This window comes from Saccopteryx bilineata, chromosome 2 (genome assembly GCF_036850765.1).
Source record: "Saccopteryx bilineata isolate mSacBil1 chromosome 2, mSacBil1_pri_phased_curated, whole genome shotgun sequence".
Lineage (NCBI taxonomy): Eukaryota > Metazoa > Chordata > Mammalia > Chiroptera > Emballonuridae > Saccopteryx > Saccopteryx bilineata.
Window position 1 is genome coordinate 282355010 of NC_089491.1, and position 23243 is coordinate 282378252.

At 40.8% G+C, this 23243-nt stretch overlaps 1 protein-coding gene across 1 annotated transcript in view; it reads left to right on the forward strand.

Annotated features, from left to right (window-relative positions):
• The window catches only part of MROH9 (maestro heat like repeat family member 9), a 60104-nt gene that overhangs the window by 29182 nt on the left and 7679 nt on the right, over window positions 1-23243 (forward strand). Inside the window, exons 8-16 of the mRNA XM_066254487.1 lie at window positions 6013-6059; window positions 7606-7755; window positions 10231-10379; window positions 12405-12561; window positions 13628-13767; window positions 14730-14870; window positions 16639-16759; window positions 19140-19277; window positions 21035-21211. Of these exons, the coding sequence (XP_066110584.1) occupies window positions 6013-6059; window positions 7606-7755; window positions 10231-10379; window positions 12405-12561; window positions 13628-13767; window positions 14730-14870; window positions 16639-16759; window positions 19140-19277; window positions 21035-21211 (1220 nt within the window). The remainder of the gene's footprint in view (window positions 1-6012; window positions 6060-7605; window positions 7756-10230; window positions 10380-12404; window positions 12562-13627; window positions 13768-14729; window positions 14871-16638; window positions 16760-19139; window positions 19278-21034; window positions 21212-23243) is intronic.

A 23243-nucleotide genomic window follows, 5' to 3' on the forward strand; every position in this document is an offset into this window, starting at 1 on the left:
ACCCAAATATATAAGACAGCTACTTATTGACCTTAAAACAAAAACTGACAAAAATACAATCATACTTGGAGACCTCAATACACCGCTGACGGCTCTAGATCGTTCATCCAAACAGAAAATCAATAAAGATATATTGGCCTTGAACAAAACACTAGAGCACCTGGATATGATAGACATCTACAAGACATTTCATCCCAAAGAGACAGAGTATACATTTTTCTCTAGTGCACATGGAACATTCTCAGGAATTGACCATATGTTGGGCCACAAAAATAACATGAGCAAATTCAGAAAAATCGAAATTGTACCAAGCATATAAAGCCTTGAAACTAGAATTCAATTACAAAAAAAGAGGGAAAAAAACCCACAAAAATATGGAAAGTAAACAACATACTTTTAAAAAATGAATGGGTCAAAGAAGAAATAAGTGCAGAGATCAAAAGATATATACAGACTAATGAAAATGACAATACGACATATCAGAATCTCTGGGATGCAGCAAAAGCAGTGATAAGAGGGAAGTTCATAGCATTTCAGGCCTATATGAACAAACAAGAGAGAGCCCAAGTGAACCACTTAACTTCACACCTTAAGAAACTAGAAAAAGAAGAACAAAGACAACCCAAAACCAGCTGAAGAAAGGAGATAATAAAAATCAGAGCAGAAATAAATGAAATAGAGAACAGAAAAACTATAGAAAAAATTAATAGAACAAGGAGCTGGTTCTTTGAAAAGATCAACAAAATTGACAAACCCTTGGCAAGACTCACCAAGGAAAAAAGAGAAAGAACTCATATAAACAAAATCCAAAATGAAAGAGGCGAAATCACCACAGATATCATAGATTTACAAAGAATTATTATAGAATACTATGAAAAACTATATGCCACTAAATTCAACAATCTAGAAGAAATGGATAAATTCCTAGAACAATACAACCTTCCTAGACTGAGTCAAGAAGAAGCAGAAAGCCTAAACAGACCTTTTAGTAGAGAAGAAATAGGAAAAAACTATTAAAACCCTCCCCAAAAATGAAAGTCCAGGTCCAGACAGTTATACTAATGAATTCTATCAAACATTCAAAGAAGACTTGGTTCCTATTCTACTCAAAGTCTTCCAAAAAATTGAAGAAGAAGCAATACTTCCAAATACATTTTATGAGGCCAACATAACCCTCATACCGAAACCTGGCAAAGACGGCACAAAAAAAGAATACTACAGATCAATATCTCTAATGAATACAGATGCTAAAATACTAAACAAAATACTAGCAAATTGAATACAATAACATATTAAAAAAATAATACATCATGATCAAGTGGGATTCATCCCAGAATCTCAAGGATGGTTCAACAGTTAATATAATACACCATATCAACAAAACAAAGAACAGAAACCACATGATCTTATCAATAGATGCAGAAAAGGCATTCAATAAAGTACAACACAATTTTATGATTAAGACACTCAACAAAATGGGTATAGAAGGAAAATATCTCAACATGATAAAGGCTATATATGATAAACCATCAGCTAACATCATATTAAATGGCATAAAACTGAAGGCTTTCCCCCTTAAATCAGGAACAAGATAGGGTTGTCCACTCTCTCCACTCTTATTTAACGTGGTGCTAGAGGTTCTAACCAGAGCAATCAGACAAGATAAAGAAATAAAAGGCATCCATATCGGAAAAGAAGAAGTAAAGGTATCACTTTTTGCAGATGATATGATCCTATACATTGAAATCCCAAAAGACTCCACAAAAAGATTACTAGAAACAATAAGCCAATACAGTAAGGTCACAGGATACAAAATTAATATAGAAAAGTCCATAGCCTTTCTATATGCCAACAATGAAACATTAGAGAACAAACTCAAAAAAATAATCCCTTTCACGGTTGCAACAAAAAGAAAATAAAATACCTAGGAATAAACATAACAAAGAATGTAAAGGACCTATATAATGAAAACTACAAAGCACTGTTAAGGGAAAAAGATACAATGAGATGGAAAAATATTCCTCGTTCTTGGATAGGAAGAATAAATATAATCAAAATGGCCATATTACCCAAAGCAATATACAAATTTAATGCAATTCCCATCAAAATTCCAATGACATTTTTTAAAGAAATGGAACAAAATATCATCAGATTTATATGGAACTATAAAAAACCCCAAATAGCCAAAGCAATCCTAAAGAAAAAGTATGAAGCTGGGGCATTACAATACCTGACTTCAAACTCTATTATAGGGCCACGACAATCAAAACAGCATGGTATTGGCAGAAAAATAGACACTCAGACCAATGGAACAGAATAGAAAGCCCAGAAATAAAACCACATATATCTGGTCAAATAATTTTTTATAAAGGGGCCAACAACACACAATGGAGAAAAGAAAGCCTCTTCAACAAATGGTGCTGGGAAAACTGGAAAGCCACATGCAAAAGAATGAAACTCGACTACAGTTTGTCCCCTTGTACTAAAATTAATTCAAAATGGATCAAAGACCTAAATATAAGACCTGAAACAATAAAGTACATAGAAGAAGACATAGATTCTAAACTCATGGACCTTGGTTTTAAAGAGCATTTTATGAATTTGACCCCAAAGGCAAGGGAAGTGAAGGCAAAAATAAATGAATGGGACTACATCAGACTAAGAAGTTTTTGCTCAGCAAGAGAAACTGACAACAAAATAAACAGCCAACTAAATGGGAAATGATGTTTTCAAACAACAGCTCAGATAAGGGCCTAATATCCAAAATATACAAAGAACTCATAAAACTCAACAACAAACAATCCAATAAAAAAAATGGGAAGAGGACGTGAACAGACACTTCTCCCAGGAAGAAATACAAATGGCCAACAGATATATGAAAAGATGCTCATCTTCATTAGCTATTAGAGAAATACAAATCAAAACTGCAATGAGGTACCACCTCACACCTGTTAGATTAGCTATTATTAACAAGACAGGTAATAGCAAATGTTGGAGAGGCTGCGGAGAAAAAAGAACCCTCATTCACTGTTGATGGGAATGTAAAGTAGCACAACCATTATGGAAGAAGTATGGTGGTTCCTCAAAAAACTGAAAATAAAACTTATGACCTAGCAATCCCTCTACTGGGATTGCTAAACTGCCCCTAAAACTCAGAAACATTGATACGTAAAGACACATGCAGCCTGACCTGTGGTGGCGCAGTGGATAAAGCGTTGACCTGGAAATGCTGAGGTCGCCGGTTCGAAACCCTGGGCTTGCCTGGTCAAGGCACATATGGGAGTTGATGCTTCCAGCTCCTCTCCACCTTCTCTCTCTGTCTCTCTCTCCTCTCTCTCTCCCTCTCTGTCTCTCTCTCTCTTCCTTTCTCTCTCCTCTCTAAAATGAATAAAATAAAAAATTAAAAAAAAAATCCTCAAGGGTTGTAACAGTTACAACTCTGTTTAAAAAAAAAAAAAGACACATGCAGCCCCATGTTCATTGCAGCATTGTTCACAGTGGCCAAGACATGGAAACAACCAAAAAGCCCTTCAATAGAAGACTGGATAAAGAAGATGTGGCACATATACACTATGGAATACTACTCAGCCATAAGAAATGATGACATCGGATCATTTACAACAAAATGGTGGAATCTTGATAACATTATACGGAGTAAAATAAGTAAATCAGAAAAAAACAAGAACTGCATTTTTCCATATGTAGGTGGGACATAAAAACGAGACTAAGAGACATGGACAAGAGTGTGGTGGTTACAGGGGGGGGCACGGGAGAGAAAGAAGAGAGGGGAAGGGGAGGGGGAGGGGCACAAAGAAAACTAGATAGAAGGTGACGGAGGACAATCTGACTTTGGGTGATGGGTATGCAACATAATTGAATGACAAGATAACCTGGACATGTTTTCTTTGAACATATGTACCCTGATTTATTGATGTCACCTCAGGCCCTGGCCGGTTGACTCAGTGGTAGAGCGTCGACCTGGCGTGTGGGGGACCCAGGTTCGATTCCCGGCCAGGGCACATAGGAGAAGCGCCCATTTGCTTCTCCACCCCCCACCCCCTCCTTCCTCTCTGTCTCTCTCTTCCCCTCCCGCAGCCAAGGTTCCATTGGAGCAAAGATGGCCTGGGCGCTGGGGATGGCTCCTTGGCCTCTGCCCCAGGTGCTAGAGTGGCTCTGGTCTTGGCAGAGCAATGCTCCGGAGGGGCAGAGCATCGCCCCCTGGTGGGCAGAGCGTTGCCCCTGGTGGGCATGCTGGGTGGATCCCGGTCGGGCACATGCGGGAGTCTGTCTGACTGTCTCTCCCCGTTTCCAGCTTCAGAAAAAATACAAAAAAAAAAAAAAAATGATGTCACTCCATTAAAATAAAAACATTTTTTTAAAAAGATACAAAAACAAAACAAAACAAAACGGATCATGGGACTAAATGTAAAACCTAATGCTAAGAAACCTTTGTACCTTGGATTAGGCAAAGATTTCTCTACTATAATATCAAAGCATGGCTCATAAATTAAAAAAAAAGTAAATTAAATATTTCTGCTCTTTGAAAGATACTGTTAAGAAAATAGGTAAGCCATGGACTGGGAGAAAATATATGCAAGTCACATATCTGATAAAAGACTTGTACCCAGAATTTAAAAAGAACACTCAAATCTCAATAAGGGAGCAGACAGTCAAATTAAAAGCATAATAGTAAATCTGAACTGTCATTTCACCAAAAAAGCACAGATGGCAAGGAAGCACAACAAACCACATTCAATATATAGTTAAAAAGAAATGTAAATTAGAACTGCGGTGAGTCACCACTACACACCCATCAGAATGTCTCAGATCGAAGGGAATGACCATCCCATGTGCTATTAAAGACGGGAGGAACTGAGGCTCTCCGACACTGCTAGAGGAAATGTGAGATGGTACAAGTCTGGAAAATCTGCTGGCAGTATCCTAACAAGTTAAACACACATCTACAATATAATACAGTTATTCTACAATTTAGTGTTTACTTAACAGAAATGAAAACAAACATTCATGAAAAGGACTTGCACATGAATGTGGATAGCACCTTTATTTGCAGTAGCCACAAACTGGAAACAACCCAAATGTCTGTCATTCAGCAGATGAGTAGAGAAACATGCTGGTCCACACACACAAAACAGAACAGCGTTCAGTAAAGAGGAACGAACTAGTGATACGTGCAACGGCACGGGTAAGTCGCACATAATCTTGCCGAGTGAAAGATGCCAAATGGCAAAACAAAAATGACTCCATTTACATCAAATCAGAAAATATAAACTCAACAGAAAGCAAATCAGTAACTGCCTTTGGATCAGAGGGTGGGTCAAGGTGTGAGGGGTCACAAGAGGGCACTTTCAGGGACAGGACTGCTTTGTGTTGCTTTACTGTGGAAATAGTTTCATGAATATACACATAAAAACTTAGCAAATTGTAGATTTTACATATGTTATATGTCGATTACATCTCTATAAAGCTGTTAATCAACAAAATCATTTAAAAACCCACCTTCTCTGGAACTAAAGACACCTGCATCTGCAGCTATGTCTGACCACTTTCAGTCCTCCTGCACCCACAGCCCTTGTGAACTGCCACTCAGCATGCTGTCCCCCACTACCACCTCCCCAGTGGCTTTCCAAGTGCCCCCAACACTGCATGTGAGGACTGAATGTACTGATATCTGGCCAACCTATTAAAATAATCTCTGCTCTTCACTCAGATGTCACTCATAGAAGCCCCTCCTAAACACTCGATAAACTTTAGGTCAGTGCAGTCACATAGTTTATCTGACCAAACTATATCTAGGGCGTTCAATATGCAGAAAACTTTCTATCGCCAGAACTGGGACAAAGAGAAAACTGGAAACACTGGTAGTGATATCATAGAAGGAATGAGGGATAAGGCAAAAAGAAAACAAACTTTTCTTTCTTACAGAGAATATTGTACAAAATAAAATCATAAAGCATAGGAGTAACTTCATCCTGTCTTCTGATTCTGATGCAGAATTACAACCCATCATCTTGAAAAAAGACAGCACTGAAATTACTCAGGTAACACAGACTGTTTTATCCTATGGCTTTTGCTTCATTTGTATTATTATTTTTGTGATAATTCATTTCAACAAAATTTATATGTTAATAATTTTTGTTTTACATATGTGTATACACACAATGTAACAGCATTCAGTATACACACACACACACACACACACACATATATATATATATATGGAATAAACACAAGAAATATACATACACACAAAAGAAGATATGGCTCATCCGTCTTCCTTTTTTTTTTATTAAATTTAATGCAGTGACATTGATAAATCAGGGTACATATGTTGAAAGAAAACATCTCTAGATTATTTTGACATTTGATTGTGCTATGTACCCCTCCCCCAAAGTTAAATTGTCTTCTGTCACCTTCTATCTGGTTTTCTTGTGCCCCTCCCCTCCCCCAACCCCTCTCTCCTTCTTCGCCCCATCCCCCCTCCCCCCAACCCCCACCCCGTTGCCATTACATTCTTGTTCATGTCTCTGAGTCTCATTTTTATGTCCCTTCTATGTATGGATTCATATAGTTCTTAGTTTTTTTCTGATTTACTTATTTCACTCCGTATAATGTTATCAAGGTCCATTCATGTTATTGTAAATGATCCGATGTCATCATTTCTTATGGCTGAGTAGTATTCCATAGTATATATGTTCCAAAGCTTTTTAATCCACTTGTCCTCTGATGGACACTTGGGCTGTTTCCAGATCTTCTCTATTGTGAACAATGCTGCCACAAACATGGGTGTGCATTTCTCCTTTTGGAGCTGTTCTATGGTGTCCTTGGGGTATATTCCTAAAAGTGGGATAGCTGGGTCAAAAGGCAGTTTGATTTTCAGTTTTTTGAGAAATCTCCATACTGTTTTCCACAGAGGCTGCACCAGTCTGCATCATCCGTCTTTCTTAATTGAGAAATGCATAATCATGTAGTTCCTGCTCACAGCTTATAGTCTACAGTCCGTGGATAGTCCCCTAACTCTAAAAAGGGATTGTTTGAATTGTATGTTTTGTAACCCACTCACAGACATGTGGTTTTTTCTCTTCCTCCTTCTTAATCCTTCTTTGGGAAAGAGAAAAAGGCCACACCCTTTCCTACCCTATCCTCCTCTTTGACTAATCACACTTGTTTCTGACCTAAGCAAAACCATTTGCAAAGCTGAACGGAGCTTTCAATGACTCACACATGGAAGTAGCCGAGTTGGGGTAAAATCAGTACTTTACAGTTCCTCTGAAATTGAATGCCATGGTTTTCTACCTCTACCTGCCCTGCCCTCAGAGCTGACTCACCCAGATGAAAATGTTTTCATTGCTTTAAAAAGAAGAAGAAAATAATTTAGCTTGAATTTATAGCCATCTTAATACCAACATAATTGTAAATTATAATTTCTAACATTTTTTTTTAATGGAGGAAGAGGCCCATAGCAGCACAAGTGCCTAGAGCCCACAAAAAGCACATGGCCCTGCTTAGTCCTGCAGCTTCTCCATGACAACGGAGGGTAGGCTGATGCAGGTAAGGCCCCGGCTCATGGCTCTCTTTTGGTTTCAGAGTATAGTACATATCTTACTGCCATCCCTCCTGACTGACTTTGTGTGGAGTCTCCTGTTGAAGCTCTTTGTACCTGATCACATAATTGCAGAGAAGGCGGCCACCACGCTGATCCAGACTCTGGAATACCACTCCCACAAGGTCACCAAGGTAAGACACTTGACGATATGCAGGGGGCCCACAGTGTGCCCTCTAAAGTGCTCCTGTTGTTACGTACAGCTACTTCTTTTCACATGTAGCCCTTGCCATTGCATCATTACGTCACTAATTCAAGGAGGCATTTTTGTGAAATATTTCAAGCATACAGAAAAGTTTAGAAAATAACATAATGAACATTTCACCCACCACTTATACCAGGGGTCCCCAAACTACGGCCCGTGGGCCACAGTCGGCCCCCTGAGGCTATTTATCCGGCCCCCGCCGCACTTCTGGAAGGGCACCTCTTTCATTGGTGGTCAGTGAGAGGAGCATAGTTCCCATTGAAATATTGGTCAGTTTGTTGATTTAAATTTATTTGTTCTTTATTTTAAATATTGTATTTGTTCCCGTTTTGTTTTTTTACTTTAAAATAAGATATGTGCAGTGTGCATAGGAATTTGTTCATAGTTTTTTTTATAGTCCCGCCCTCCAACGGTCTGAGGGACAGTGAACTGGCCCCCTGTGTAAAAAGTTTGGGGACCCCTGACTTATACCATACATACGTTGCCATATTTGCTTTAGATTTTTAAAAGAAACACATTAACAACAATAAAATAGTACAGCTATAATTGAAATCATCCTCATAACCATTAAGCAACGTTTTCAAGGCCCCACAGCTTGCTGTAGGGCTGGCCACCTGCTCTGCGGGACCAGTGCAGAACTAAATGTGGGGCATCTTGTTCAAAATGTAAGGAAAAAGTACCATTAACTGTACAAAGACATGAAGTTCTCTTCCTTCCTCCACAGTCTCTCTCTCCCTCCCCCAATTTATCATGGTGATTTTTTTTCTATGTAGTCTTTCTAAGTAAAAAAACAACTAAAATTTTAAATTACTAGTGTGAATTTTACCGTCCATAGTCATATTCTGCAATGCCAATTGCAGATGTCAATAGAAGAGCATTTAACTCAACAAAATACTGCAATGCATACCTCTTACATGCAGGTTTTTCATTCTTACTGGAGGAGTGGCAATACTACACACAACTCGATTGCTTTTATTTCACTTCTTGTCATTCACACTTTCCATTAACATTCACCGTCTTCAGCTTATTGATGAGAATGAAAAGACGGAAAAGGATTCATGGGTTCCCCATCCTTCTCTTGCCTTCTGTGTTATCACTTTCACCCAAGTGCTTATCTTCTCCTCATTCTGATTTCCCATGGAACTCCTACACACCACAGTTTACAGAGAATAATGGTTTACCGTCTCCCGTTTCATGTTCACTGTGACACATACGTGGTGGGAAGAATGTGCTACTTAACATTTCACTTTTTTTCTTTCATTTGGAATAAAGGATTGTGCACAGATAATTGAATTGTATATGAGGCAATTACAACGAATTATTAATGTACTTCAACTTTTCAGCTTACAATTTCTAAGGAGTATTTTTAAATTAAAAAGTAAGGTGATCTGGGTGCATTAAATCTGATGTTGACTATATAAGCATTGATTTGAGACAGATTCCCAGGTCTAGCTAGTACTCCTATTATTCAGGATTGAATAAAAAGGGGTAAAAATAAAACTAAAATGAAGCCCATAAATAGAAATTTCAAGATTATGACTCAGTGTGTACTATTCTGGGCCTCCAACACACAGTTCACCTGTTCAGTATGTAGATTCAAGTCTCCAATTGTAAAAAAAAAAAAAGTATATAGCTGCATTGTGATTCTGTTCCATTATTCTGACTTTCTTTTTAAAAGATTGAATTAGCCCTGGCCGGTTGGCTCAGTGGTAGAGCGTCGGCCTGGCGTGCAGGAGCCCCGGGTTCGATTCCCAGCCAAGGCACACAGGAGAAGTGCCCATCTGCTTCTTCACCCCTCCCCCTCTCCTTCCTCTCTGTCTCTCTCTTCCCCTCCCACAGCCGAGGCTCCATGGGAGCAGAGATGGCCCGGGCACTGAGGATGGCTCCATGGCCTCTGCCTCAGGCGCTAGAATGGCTCTGGTCGAACAGAGCAATGCCCCAGATGAGCAGAGCATTGCCCCCTGGTGGGCATGCCGGGTAGATCCCGGTCACGCGCATGCGGGAGTCTGACTGCCTCCTCGTTTCCAACTTCAGGAAAATAAATAAATAAATAAATAAATAAAATTTTAAAAGAATTAAAAAATTAAAAAATTTTTTGAATTACATGTTTTCTATATTTACCTTAGATGTCTTACATAATAAAGTCATCTACATTCCCAAAATAAACCTTTTCTAAAAATGGGTATTTTTCATCAAATGCACAGGAAGGTTTATTCCCCATACAAATAAACATTTTGCATTGAGTGATCACACGTATAAATAAGCTCTCCACTGTTTATTTTTGTGTTCATTGCTGCCTTGGTTATTCTGAGAAGGGCTGAATTCTTAAGTCCACAAAAGGCCTTGGGTTAGCAGGGGACTATGGAGCAGGAAACCCCTGTTGACCTGTGAATTCTTTTGCCAGGTGTCTAAGATTCTGGATGCTATTTACAAGGAACTGAGTGGGAACTCGACTCACATTATGAAGCATTCTATGTTGCGGATCATCACGTTGTTGACATGTACTTCACCAAAGAAGGTCATCTATCAGCTTATGGACTACCCAGCAGACAAGTAAGGCCCCCGCACCCTTCCACAAGGGTTTGTTCAGTGTCCAGAGTCAGACAGACCTGGGCATGTCAGGTCTGAAGGCACATTAGAAGAGATCAGTGAGTGACATCACTCTACTTCTATAGTTTGTACAATGGAAAGGAAGGTATTACTTCTCTAGCATTAATGGTGTAAAAGGCAGGAAGTGGTATTATGGCATGGATCCAGGCTTTGGAAACAAAGGAATCTGAATTCTGTCCCAGCTATGCAAGTTTCATCAACTCCTTGATCCTCAGTTTCTTCTTCTGTGAAATGAAGTTCTTCTCACGTATAAAGCTGCCACACGGGTTCAATGAGTTAATGTCTGTGAAAGGGCATCGAGATCAGCAAAATGCTCAACCAATTCTATGACTGACTTTCTCTTTCCAACAGTAGGACTGCATTTATTTAGGAAGCTTAAAACTCAGTAAGAAAATTGAGAAAAATCCCTGAAAACTAAACATCTTCCTAAGTCTCAGTGTTCTTCATTCAAGAACTAAGCACCCACCATATGTAAATATTACCAACCTTCCAGCATTTTGCTGAGGAGAGGAAACATGCCCACGTGGGTGGAAGGTCACAGTCCAGTGAATCCAGCTCAAACAACATGCATCGAAGAGGTACAGAAAGCAAGATGATTAGAGTCGAGTGACCTTAATTAAAATACTCCCCAGCAGGTCTTGTGCAAACAGTAAGTAAGACAGAAATGGTGAGGCTTAGGAGGTAAGCTACATCAGAAAAACAGAAGGAAGACCTGATCAGTCACCGGTACGACCAGGAGGTAAGGGAATGGCGTGGGCTGGGAGATTTCGTGTCCGTGCGGTGTTAAGCATGGTTCTAAGAGGCAGGGGCAGTTGAGAAATGGGTTCTAGGGAACGGGGTCTGGCCATGTGCCGGGAGACCAGGCCCTCATTTAGGAACCCAAATGCAAAGAGGCTGAGCAACAGGGTTCAGAACCCAGGGTGAACTGACGAGACAGCAGGAGCACACCAAGCACAGAGGTACGTGGCAGTTTTATAAGACGAGCAATAGTAAGAATCATCTTGAAGAGGGGCCAGGTATGTAGGGAAAGAAGCCATGGGCCAGGAGGTTGAGAAGCCAGGGTTCTTCTGGTCACACCCATGTCACTAACTAAATGTGGGACATTTGGCAAAATGACTCACTCCTCTGAGCCATTCATTTCAATATTTTAACTTTTTTTTTCTTTTTTTTACAGAGATAAAGAGAGAGATAGACAGGGACAGACAGGAACGGAGAGATGAGAAGCACCAATCATTAATTTTTCGTTGCGCGTTGCGACATCTTAGCTGTTCATTGACTGCTTTCTCATATGTGCTTTGACCGCGGGCCTTCAGTAGACCCAGTAACCCCTTGCTCGAGCCAGTGACCTTGGGTCCAAGCTGGTGAGCTTTGCTCAAACCAGATGAGCCCTCAAGCTGGCGACCTTAGGGTCTCAAACCTGGGTCCTCGGCATCCCAGTCCAACGCTCTATCCACTGCACCACCGCCTGGTCAGGCTCAATTTTTTAACTTTACATTTAATTTTCTAATCTTTTAATTTATATAATGAGTTTTTAATTTAGTTTTTACCTGGTTTTTTTTTCAACCAGTGTATTTATTTACATGTTAATTAGTATTTCCATACCAGTTTCTAAATATTCTATGATCCCTGGACAAACCAGATCACAAAGTGGGGGGGGGGGTGACAGAATATGGGGGTTGGGAAGCAGAAAGCTGAGCGGTTCATGACATTGAGCTGAACAGACATCTAAATGGGAAACCAACCTGCAGGCTATGCAGACTTTTTATTACTGCAAAGTTTCCTTTGTTTTCAAAGACAAAGGACTCAACAGGATCACTTGAAAATGGGATTAGCTTGTTCCAGATTTTTCTACAGTGTCTCTTTTGCTATGGAAAAATGTAAAACCAAGACGGTTCTGATTCCTGTCCCACGGTTAAGTAGGACACGAGGAACGCACGATTCTCATCGTTCGGTGGGTTGTGTTTGCAGCACTTTGAAACTGATGTATGATGCAGCCGGTTCCGAGTCCAGAGTGGCCCCCCACGTGCTGGAGACAATCCTGTTGATACTGAAAGGAAAGCCTGGGGAGAACAGCACGGACAGAAGGCGCTTCTCCTTCGATGATACCAACATGATGCCCGTGGCGGTAAATGACACAAGTGATGTTGTCTTCCTGGTCGGGAAACTTCCTGCCTGCCCTTGCGCTCCGCATGCTTCCTTTAACAGTCTGGCTCTCCTTCATGCATCCAACACATGTTTATTACTCCCTGTTCATGACGCTTATGTGCTGGTGAGGCACACAGACGAACCAAAAACTGTCATTTGTGAGATGATAGAAAGCTTAGAAGAGAGGCAAAGTGTTGTGGCAGAAAGAAAGTGATAGGGAGGGTTCAGGTGAGTTGGTCCAGGAAGGCCTCTCTGCGGAGGTGACATCTAATCAAAGACCTGAATGAGGTGAGGGAGTGATCCTTACAGGTATCTGGGCGACAGGGTTCTAGACAAGGAAAAGGGCAAAAGCCCTGCAGTGATGGGAGCTCATCTGGTATGTCAGCGAATGCAAGGACAAACAGTCGGGATGGAATTGAGCAAGGGTGACAGTGTAGGAGACAGCAGTCCCCAGCTAATCGTACACACTTTTATAGGCACTGAAGGCCTAATGTCATTTGTGTCCATCATCACATACCTAAAGACTAAAACCACCATTCCTGGGAGTAAATTCAAGTCTTACAGAGATAGAGAAAAAAATGGACAGTGCTCCACTAACATGAGGCTGTGAGATGTGCTTCTCTGGTGTGACCAGTCAGGGTGGCAAAAGCTGTGTTAGTGAGCTGGCCCGCCTCCGTGAATATCCTACTGCCCTGGATGGTTTGAGCGCAGGCAGGACCTGGTTATAGGTAGGACTAGTCTTCAGGGCCACAGACAGGGGCCTCAGGATTGATGTCCCCCTAGGGACCAGCTTGCTTCCTGCCAGTTTGGCAGTGGGGATGGGGGAGACAGAGGGGCAGGGAGTGCTGCCCCTAGTGCTCTGGGAGCTCGCTGCCATGGAATGCTTGGCCCATTCCTGGCTCAAAGCAGCCACTATCAGGTGAAGGAATACACACGCCTGCTTCAGGCTTCCTTCACAGAAGTGGGGGTGGGTGGCAGAGCCCCCCTACCCCCTTGACTGGCTCCAGAAAGAGATGGTGACATTCTTGACTCTCCTTCCCCCGCAGGCGTGCCAGGTCCTGTGCACGTTGCTGCCCATGGATTCCTACAAGAAAGCAGTGAGCCAGTTCTTCCCGCAGCTCCTGATGGCCCTCATGTTCCATGCCTCCTACAGCAGCAGCATGCAGCTGGTGATGGAGAAGTGCCTGTTGTAAGCTGGCAGGGGTTCGTTCAGACTGAATGAGGGGTAGCTTCCTGCCGTCCCTGTTCGACTCCCTCAGGGTCACGCAGAGTCTTCACAGTCCCAAGCGCGGTGCACTGGTTTATTCGAGTTTTCCTTCCTCTGAAGGGTGGAATGCCTTCAGCAAAGTCCCTGCCCTGAGTACCTAGAAGTTGGCTGGGACCTTCAATGAGTGTGGGTGCAGTGTGTAACACACCACTTCCACGGGACACGGCTTCTCCTTGACTGACAGGTGGCTACTGGAAGGCGGGGTTGGGGGGAGCGCAGGCAGCAGCATGAGACCCACGCCAGACACAGACACAGTCAGGCTCAGCCCTGAGCTCTCTGATGGGCCCCAGGGCCCCAAGGCTCTGTGGTCTGGGGCTTGTGAGAGCAAGTGCTTAGTCGGTCTATATTGGGTGAGAGGCAGCACCTCCCTCTGCCCCAGAGAAGACAGTCAGCCCTGCTGCTGCCTGGGAAAATCTGGACCCAGCTGTCTGCTCTTTGCACTCATCTAGCATGGACTTCTAGGCCACGCAGAACAGGACAACACAGTCAGTCCTCCTCAGATATTTAATCCACTTTCTGTCTTCCAAGCATACCCAAGTAAGTGAGAATATGTGCTCTTTATTTAAAGCATCCAAGGAAAAACATCAACAGACAGCTTGAGCAAGTGGTTACATCATTTAACATCTTTTGCTACTAAGCTGTTAAGAAGCTGCTCTGGAATCAATCCTAGGCTGTACATGCTACAATTTCAGCTGAGGCCCACATCCCGTGTCCCGTTAATCAAGAGAGAGGAAGATCCCTTAGCAGTCTCCTTCCTTTTAAATCTCTCCTTTCCCCAACCCAGCATCCTTCTCAGGATGGCATAAAAAGGTGGACCCCATGTACTTGGTTCTGTGAAGGCCATAGTCAGGTGATGACTCAGCTCTCCCCTGGGGCCTTAGCTACGCCCAGGATGCCCTGAGAGTTCTGCTAAACTGCTCCGGACTGCAGCAGGTAGATACTGCTCTAAAGAGAATGCATTTCTGGAACCAGGACTCCCAGAAGCTGTTTGACCATCACCAAAGGATCTGCCTCATTGCCAAGTAAGGCTGGGCTCTCTCTGTGCCGGGCCCTGGGGCTCGGTCCCACCCTCTCCATCTTTCTTTGGGGAGGCCACGTGGGAACACAATCAGTATCCACTCCAACTTCCAAATCTCTCCTTATGATGTCAATTGTCATGTGATTCCCACTTCTCCACTTACGTGGAGGGGCTTGCACTTTGGGATAAATTTTCCTTTCCTTGTCCTTGTATCTGATTTCCCTCTCTCCAGATGACAGCTTTCCCTTTCTGACACAGACAACTAAAGCAGAATCTGAGTTCTCTTTCCTCTGTTGCTCGTGTCTCCTGCTCAGTAGGCAATAGACAGCGACTGCTGTGCTCCCTCTTGACAGAGGTTTGATAAAAGCCAGTGCTCAAGGAGACAAATTTGGGAAAGAACAATGGAAGAGACATTTTGGTTTTCTTGTCCTACAAAGATTTTTCTTTCTCTAGGCAACCTGTTAGTAAATAGCAAGCTTGTGATCACAGGGATCAGATCTGCTGGTCAAGAACCTGGATATATGGTCTTGACAAGACAGGCCATGGAAATTGTGGCAGACCCAGAAGGTTCATTCCCATTGGTCTCTGGGCTCCTGGTGCTTTTAAAATGGCACCTTATATGCACGCAGATTGCAGGAATATATATTGTTTTGTGAAAGTGTAATGTGTCTGCACCCTGCAAAGGGCCTCCAGTTAAGAGCCACTCTATCCTTAGTAATTTTGAATCTTCATACTCAAAGTGTGGTCCACAGACCACTGGCCACAGTAACACCTGGGAGTTAAAAATACAAAGTCTTGTGGCCCACACCAGACTGACAGAACTAGAGTCTGCATTTTAGCAAGATTCCCCTGGTGATCTGTACGCACGTTCAAGCTCCAGAGGGACTCATTTAGACCAGTGGTCCCCAACCTTTTTTGGGCCATGGACCAGTTTAATGTCAGAAAATATTTTCACGGACTGGCCTTTAGGGTGGGACGGATAAATGTATCACGTGACCGAGACAAGCGTCAAGAGTAAGTCTTAGACGGATGTAACAGAGGGAATCTGGTCATTTTTTTAAAAATAAAACATCGTTCAGACTTAAATATAAATAAAATGGAAATAATGTAAGTTATTTATTTTTTTCTGCGGACCGGTACCAAATGGCCCATGGACCTGTACCAGTCCGCGGCCTGGGGATTGGGGACCACTGATTTAGAGGACCAACCTGGAGTCTTCAAATGGCACCTGTCTCACGTTATCGTTGCCAGCCCTGCCACTCCTGATCTGATCCAGGCCAGTATGCCAGATCAGCTGGGGCCAGTGCCCAGGTGTGTAAAGGAGAATGGCTCAGTGAATCGGGGATCGCCACCTCTTCTCCAAGGCAACCCAGAATAGCACCAGACTCTCTTCCTTTTATCATTTAAAGGAAAGACTTGGTCTATGACCACAAAGGTGACCAGTGTGGCCATCTGGATTTGACAAGATACTTATTTTCTCTCCCTCTGGTCTGGACCTGATGGGAGGCTGTGGTTACCTAGGGTATTCTGTTCCATGGCACTGGACAGCAGACAGAATGGTGACCTATGTATATCTACTTCCCCATGGTCTTTGTAGAGTTTATACTGAGGCTTCTGTCTACTATGGATTAGGAAATACTAGAGACTATCTTTCTTGTCATCTGGATGGTAGAAAAGATAAAAAGAAAAACTCCCTCTTTACTATGATTAGCATTTGCTGAGACAGAAAGTGTTATCGTCTCTGCTAACTTGGTGCCTCCTGTCCTTTCCAGAATCCTCATGGATAATAAATTTCCACAGTTTCCAGAAACTCTGCAGTATCTCTACGTGATCTCAGTGCAAGGTCTTAAAAAGTCAGAGGACAATGTGGTGACAGTGATTTTCCTCACTGAGGTGAGTTTTACTAGGACACTGAACAACTGAGTTCTAAGTCCCTTTCCTAACCCAAACTTACCCAACACGCTGACCTTCTATCTCCATCCCTACAGAATTATCATACCATGAGTTAAGACAGTGATTATTTGAGGTTGAGGGAGAAAGGTGGAGGTAGACCTGAGTTATGGGACGGTTGAACCCTCAGCCCGCTCCAGGAGCTGGCTTTTGTCACTTCCTAGAAGGTGTGGTTGTGTACAAGCACTCTAATTATTTTTGCAATACCAGTTCATATATCTCTGCATGCTTGTTAACATATATCAAGGGGTAATTGAGTTCACTAAAGGAAGTAGGTAACAGCTGTAATGCCAGACTAAAGCAAATTGAGGAAATAGTTTTGGCTCTAACTTTAGTTTTTGCTAAATAATTCACTACCTAAGCAGCCATCATTTAGTTAATAAGCATTAAATTCACTACTCACTGGTGATACTACCTTTACTAATTTTATTATTAATTTCAGATAGATACACACATATTATTAGGTTCTGTCTCAGGCTACTCTGTTAGGTTCCACTTATTTTTCATTCTTGTGGAAGCCTTACACTGTTGAATTATGGCTGTTTGCAAGTAAATTTTAATATTTAGCAAAGCAACTTCTCCACAACTCTCCTTTTCAAAATTTCTTTTGTCCTTCCTATATATTTGTTCTTCTACTTAAATTTTAAAATAAGTTTGCCAAGTTTAAAGAAAAAAACTTTCACTGAAATGATTATTGTAATTGCATTAATGCTATGAGCTTCTCAGGAATATCTGATATTTTTATATTTTCACTTTTCTATATTTTCTCACTTTCATATAAATTGCACATATCAATTTTGGAACTAAGGAGTTTATAGTATCTTAAATTTTTACTGTAAATGCATCATTTTTATTTAGATTTTCAAGCTCATTGTTGCTAAAGTTCAGGAAAATTAAACTATTATCTTGAGTTCAGCTACTTTCCTATGTTCTTCTTATATGACAGTAATGCTAGTAGTATTTTAGTTGACCCTCTTGGTTTTTCTAGCGACATGATCCTAATGTATGAAAAATAAGGATAATATTGTTACCTCTGCTAAATCATTACTTTTATTTTCCTGAATCATGTGTTTTTGCCTTGGCCATTAAAGTTCCATTTTTTTAATATTCTGATGTCTCCTTTGCCCACTTATCTATTATGACCTTCATGTTTTTCTCAACACATTATGTAATTCTCTCTCCCCTCTCACACACAAATTTGTAAAGGATAGCAAGTAACTTAGGAACATAGTGCTTTGACTATATATCCTTAGTGAGATAGATATATTTTAAGGACAAAAATCTTTTTTAAAATATTCACTTTTACTCAGGAGGTTTATTGATAGTGTATGTGAGAGCATGATTTTAAAACTATGCCAGGCATTATAAAGCAGAAAGCAGATAAGTAAACACATTGGTGCTATTTGGCAGCAAGGTTTCCCGGGAAAGAAAAGATGAGGCAAACATAAAACTATAAAGTTAACATAAACTGTTACATTATATTGTTATATTTGAATTAAATATAAAAAGATTGTCAAAATGAACTTATGTCTAAAAATAAAGTATTTCCTAGCTCAAGTGAAGGCTCAGAAGACATGATATGCCAACAATGAGTACACTCTGATACCCACTTAGCAAGGTATCTCAACACCATTACTCACAAAAAGGAGCCTCATCTCTTTAAAAAGAAACAAATGAATGATTTCAAGGGGCAAGGAAAAATAAGATGAGCCTGGGACATACAATTTTTCCACAAAGAAGGGCTCAAAGGTAGATGGGCCATGTCAAAAGGACATAAGAGTTAACTTGTAGGGGCTCCAGTGGCCAAATTTGAGCATCAAAAGAAATGATAATAACAAATAATTATAATGTTAAAAAAAATTAATGCATAAATACTAGGTAATACTCAATATTGGAAAAACAGAGAGAGAGAGGGAGAGAGGGAGAGAGAGAGAGATCAGCTAGTAAATGTAGAAAGAATGCTAGAAGTAAAAAAAAAATCACCATTTTGCAAGTCCCAATGTAATAAATAAATGAAGAAAAAAATCATTAATAATTTTAAAACCATTAAGTGAAAGATTGTTGGAGAACACAATACTCACATGGTACCGAATTACCACCCCACAAATTAGTTACTAATTATGAAAGGAAAATGTGACCTTCCCATGTGCGGGTGGTGATATGAGCACAGAAGAAGTACATGTGGGAACATGTAAATGTGTCTGGAGTTTTTGTGTGACTTGTGTTCCAGTTTCACTGACAATGTTTTGATGTTTATGCCTGAAGCAGAAATTGAACACTGGCCTTGACTCTGCTCAGCAACGCACTGGCTGTTTTCTTTCAGCTTCTGAGTAAATTCTTCAAGGACCCATTCCCAAATGAGTTCTTGGCTCTCTTCCGGAAGTGGGTCAATGACACCAATCCTGAAGTCAGCAAACTGAGCCTGCAGAAAATCGCCGGCATGGCACCAGTTATAAACAAGGTGTGCGTGTGTGTGTTTTGCGTCTGCCGGCCACCATCCAAGTCACCATCTGAGATGTGATATTGCTCAGTACCCTTATGATATCAATGAGGAATCTGGGTTGACTGGAAGGAATGTGTTGAGTCAGTGGCTTTATCACCTAAGTTATATTTTTCCAGGAAGTCATTCCATTGCACTCAGAATTTATCAGCATTGCCCTACATGAATACCTTCTTATACTCTTAACCACACACGTAAGCTAATTTCCCCTCCAACATACACACAGTGCATGCAAACTATGTAATTACCATCTCTGAGCTTTTCCTTCATGTTCCGTTTCTCCTTTTTCAATGACCACTTCAAGTCAAATCCGACTGACCATTCTGATCTCCAGTGGCCTTTTCCCTGAGATACACACCAGCTACAAGCACTTTGCTTCCACATTTTACATCAGTGCTGCTCCACCTATAATTCTGTACCAGCAGCATCAGCATCTCCTGAGCCTTATAAGAAATGAGGTCTGCCAGGCCCTGGTCCAGGCCTATGGCATCAGAAATCCTGGGAGTGGAGCCCACCCATCTGCGCTTTCAAAAGTCCTCCAGGTGGTTCTGATACAAGGTTAAACTTGAGAACCACTGTCTTATATTGATTCCCGCTGAGTCATGTGACTGTATCTTACCTTCCAAAAAGATTGAACCTAGGTGTACCTACGGTATGTTTTCTAATTCCCTCATAAATTTCAAAGTACTCTGCTCAGTGCTGAGAGTCTCGCTGTTCTACAAATCATTATTGATTTAATCTAATAACAAATCCTTGTTTATTTATTAAGCATGATCTCTGAAAATTTAAAGCCAGTCAGAGGGCACTCATTTTGCATTTAGAATGAAATGAGCCATGGTCTATTTGCTATAAATAAATCATACCTGTTGATGTATGTTCTTTTAGTAAACAGAAAGTCATCACCTTGTCTAGTGCTCTTCCCAATGTTATTAACACCTGAAGGGAGATTCTGTGTCAAGGTTACCTAGGAGAGTAAAAGAGAATTACTGTACTGAGGTTTCACATACTACCTATTGGTCAAGACTCAATCTTCCTGCCAGACACCAGCAGCCTCTGCCTATTATTTTGGCAAAGAGTGTTTATTTCTTTTACTTTTCTTTTCAGCCTGTCTTTTTCTCCTTTGGTGTCTACTGTTCATGCTTATCTTTGCCTTAAATTCTGTTTGTCTCTGATCTGCAACTGACTCCCATGACCTGGGTCCATACCTCAGTGGCTCTTATGTCCAAACAGGTCACCATCACCTAGTTTAGAGGGCATGCTGGCAGGGGCGTGTTGCTAAATACAGTATTTAACAATCAGTTCAATGGAAATAAGACCAATTTCCCTAGTGTAAATATTCCTGCCATGGCTGACTTCAAGCTATCAAAGGGACATCATTAAACATGGAGTTAGGAAGTGATCTACCATAGCACATACAGATATAAATACACGTAAATGATTTCAAGGGCAGATAAGAGTAAAACATAACACAATAAATGAGAAGTGATAAGTTTTGAGTATTCTATTGTTTTTATTTATTTCTAAATTTATGAAATCTAATATTTTAGTAGTGACTTTTACCTAATGCTCGGCTTACACAATTTTTTACAATTAACTCTTGTGAGCCAGCTCCAGCACACCACTGTATGCTGCCCAGACGCAGGGGTATGCATGCCAAATGCTAGCTCAAGTCTCCTTCTCATCCCAAAACCCCACCACTTTTCTCCTTTTCTATGTAGATAAAAAATGTTGACAGCTTATTATTAGCCATTCTGGATGCCTTCCTTTCCAAAGAAAGGACTGTTGTAATTGTGGCCATGCTAACCTTTCGAAGACTTTTAAACAAACTGGACAAAATTATCTACTCCACCTTGTGCACCAGAATCATTTCCAGCTACTTTCCTCTGATGAATCACGTGAGTTACACCATTAGATGTGTGAGAGCATTAGGTTTTACAGCTCAGCTGAAGCCCCAGCTGAGGCAATGACACTGCATCCCAGAACAAGGCAGCGGAAGACAGTCATTCTGTGCAAAACCACCATTTCTTTTTGAAATGGCAGTAATAGCCAGGTTAATACTGTCCTTTATTTTCATACTATGAGAATCTGGAAAAGTCTACCCATAAGAAAGGAGACTCAAAGAACAGCTAGTGTCCTTGGAAAAAGAGAAATTATAGCTTAGTGGTTATATGTTGGTTAACCCTGGAGTTGGATTTCCTGGGTTCAAATCCTGTTCTGCTTCTTACTAGCTGCGATATCTTGAGCATCGTCCAGCCCCTCTGACATAGGGTTAATGATTACTGCTTTAGGATTAGACTTTGATAACCATTTCATCATTACCCCTGGGGAGGAACATATGAAACCACACTAGTCATTTGTATTTTGTTGGGAATATGTCCGAGAAAGGAAAGGAAGAAATAAAAATGAAATAAATCATAAACATTTCTTGAAAACTGGATCGTGATATATTTTCAAAAATTGACCTCTTCCTCTGACTTACAGTTTTTCTCTTCTAGAATCTTTGTACCCCAATTACCTTTCTATATGATTCAGCCCCTCAGTGTGTCAGTCTCCTACCTGTAAAACTAAGAGTGCAGCAAGTGTCTTGTGGGGAGTGGAGATGATGTGTACTGCCCCAATGAGTTTGTTATTATCTTTTACCTTTCAATTAAAAAATATCTCATGAGAAAGTTGTGTGTTTTATTTCTTTATTTATTTATTTTCATTTTTATTTTTTTTACAGAGACAGAGAGAGAGTCAGAGACAGGGATAGATAGGGACAGGCAGACAGGAATGGAGAGAGATGAGAAGCATCAATCATCAGTTTTTTGTTGTAGTACTTTAGTTGTTCATTGATTGCTTTCTCATATGTGCCTTGACCGTGGGCCTTCAGCAGACTGAGTAACCCCTTGCTCGAGCCAGCGACCTTGGGTCCAAGCTGGTGAGCTTTGCTCAAACCAGATGAGCCGCGGCTCAAGCTGGCGACCTCGGGGGTCTCCAACCTGGGTCCTTCACATCCCAGTCCGATGCTCTATCCACTGCGCCACCTCCTGGTCAGAAAAAATGTGCACTTTTAAAATCCTCATTTTGTATGCTAAACGTGTTCCAGACAAGTTGAATGACAGTAATTTGTTTTAATAAGCAAAAACACTGGTATGCCATAGGGAACCTATTTTTAAAGATTTTTGTAATGAGTTCTTTGTGAACAAGAGAATTATTTCATACTGAATTATCTTGCCAAAATTTGTAAGTTCTTAATTATTCAGATTTCATTGAAGAAGAGCACAATATTATTAAATTGTAGAAAGAAGAAATTTAGTGGCAAAAATTATTTTTATAAGGACATAATGATAATTGTAATAATAATAATAATGGTTAAAATTTATTGAGCATTTACTATATACCAGGTATAATTCTAAGGAATTTACATGCATTATCACATATAATTCTCTAAGCAATTCTGTTATTATTATTCAGGCTACCTATAAGAAAACTGAGGCAAAGAAAAGTGAATTTTAGCCAAGTTCACATAGCTAATAAGTAGTTAGAATACCTATATAAAAAATACTATTTTCAAAGTAAAATCAATTGGGAAAAAAAATAAACTAAATAAATTATCAAACCAAAAAAAAAAAAGGAAGGAAAATTAAAGAGAATAGAAAGGCACCATCAGCCCACAGATGAATGCAACTTGCAGGTATGTTAAGGTTAGCTCTCAAACAAAACAGTTTGATATTTTTAAACTGGGAGATTGCTCACAACAATCTGAGTTGTGAATGAAATGTCAGAAGATCTAGGAAAGCAGACCCCACAAACCCACTTGGCAACAGTCTGCAGGGGCTGGGAGCCCTCTTCAAGAGAGACCAGGGCTCTCTTCTGTCCCCATCTCCATAATCTCCCTGCTCTCCATAAATGTCAACCACCTTGTTCATTTACGTCATCATCCAG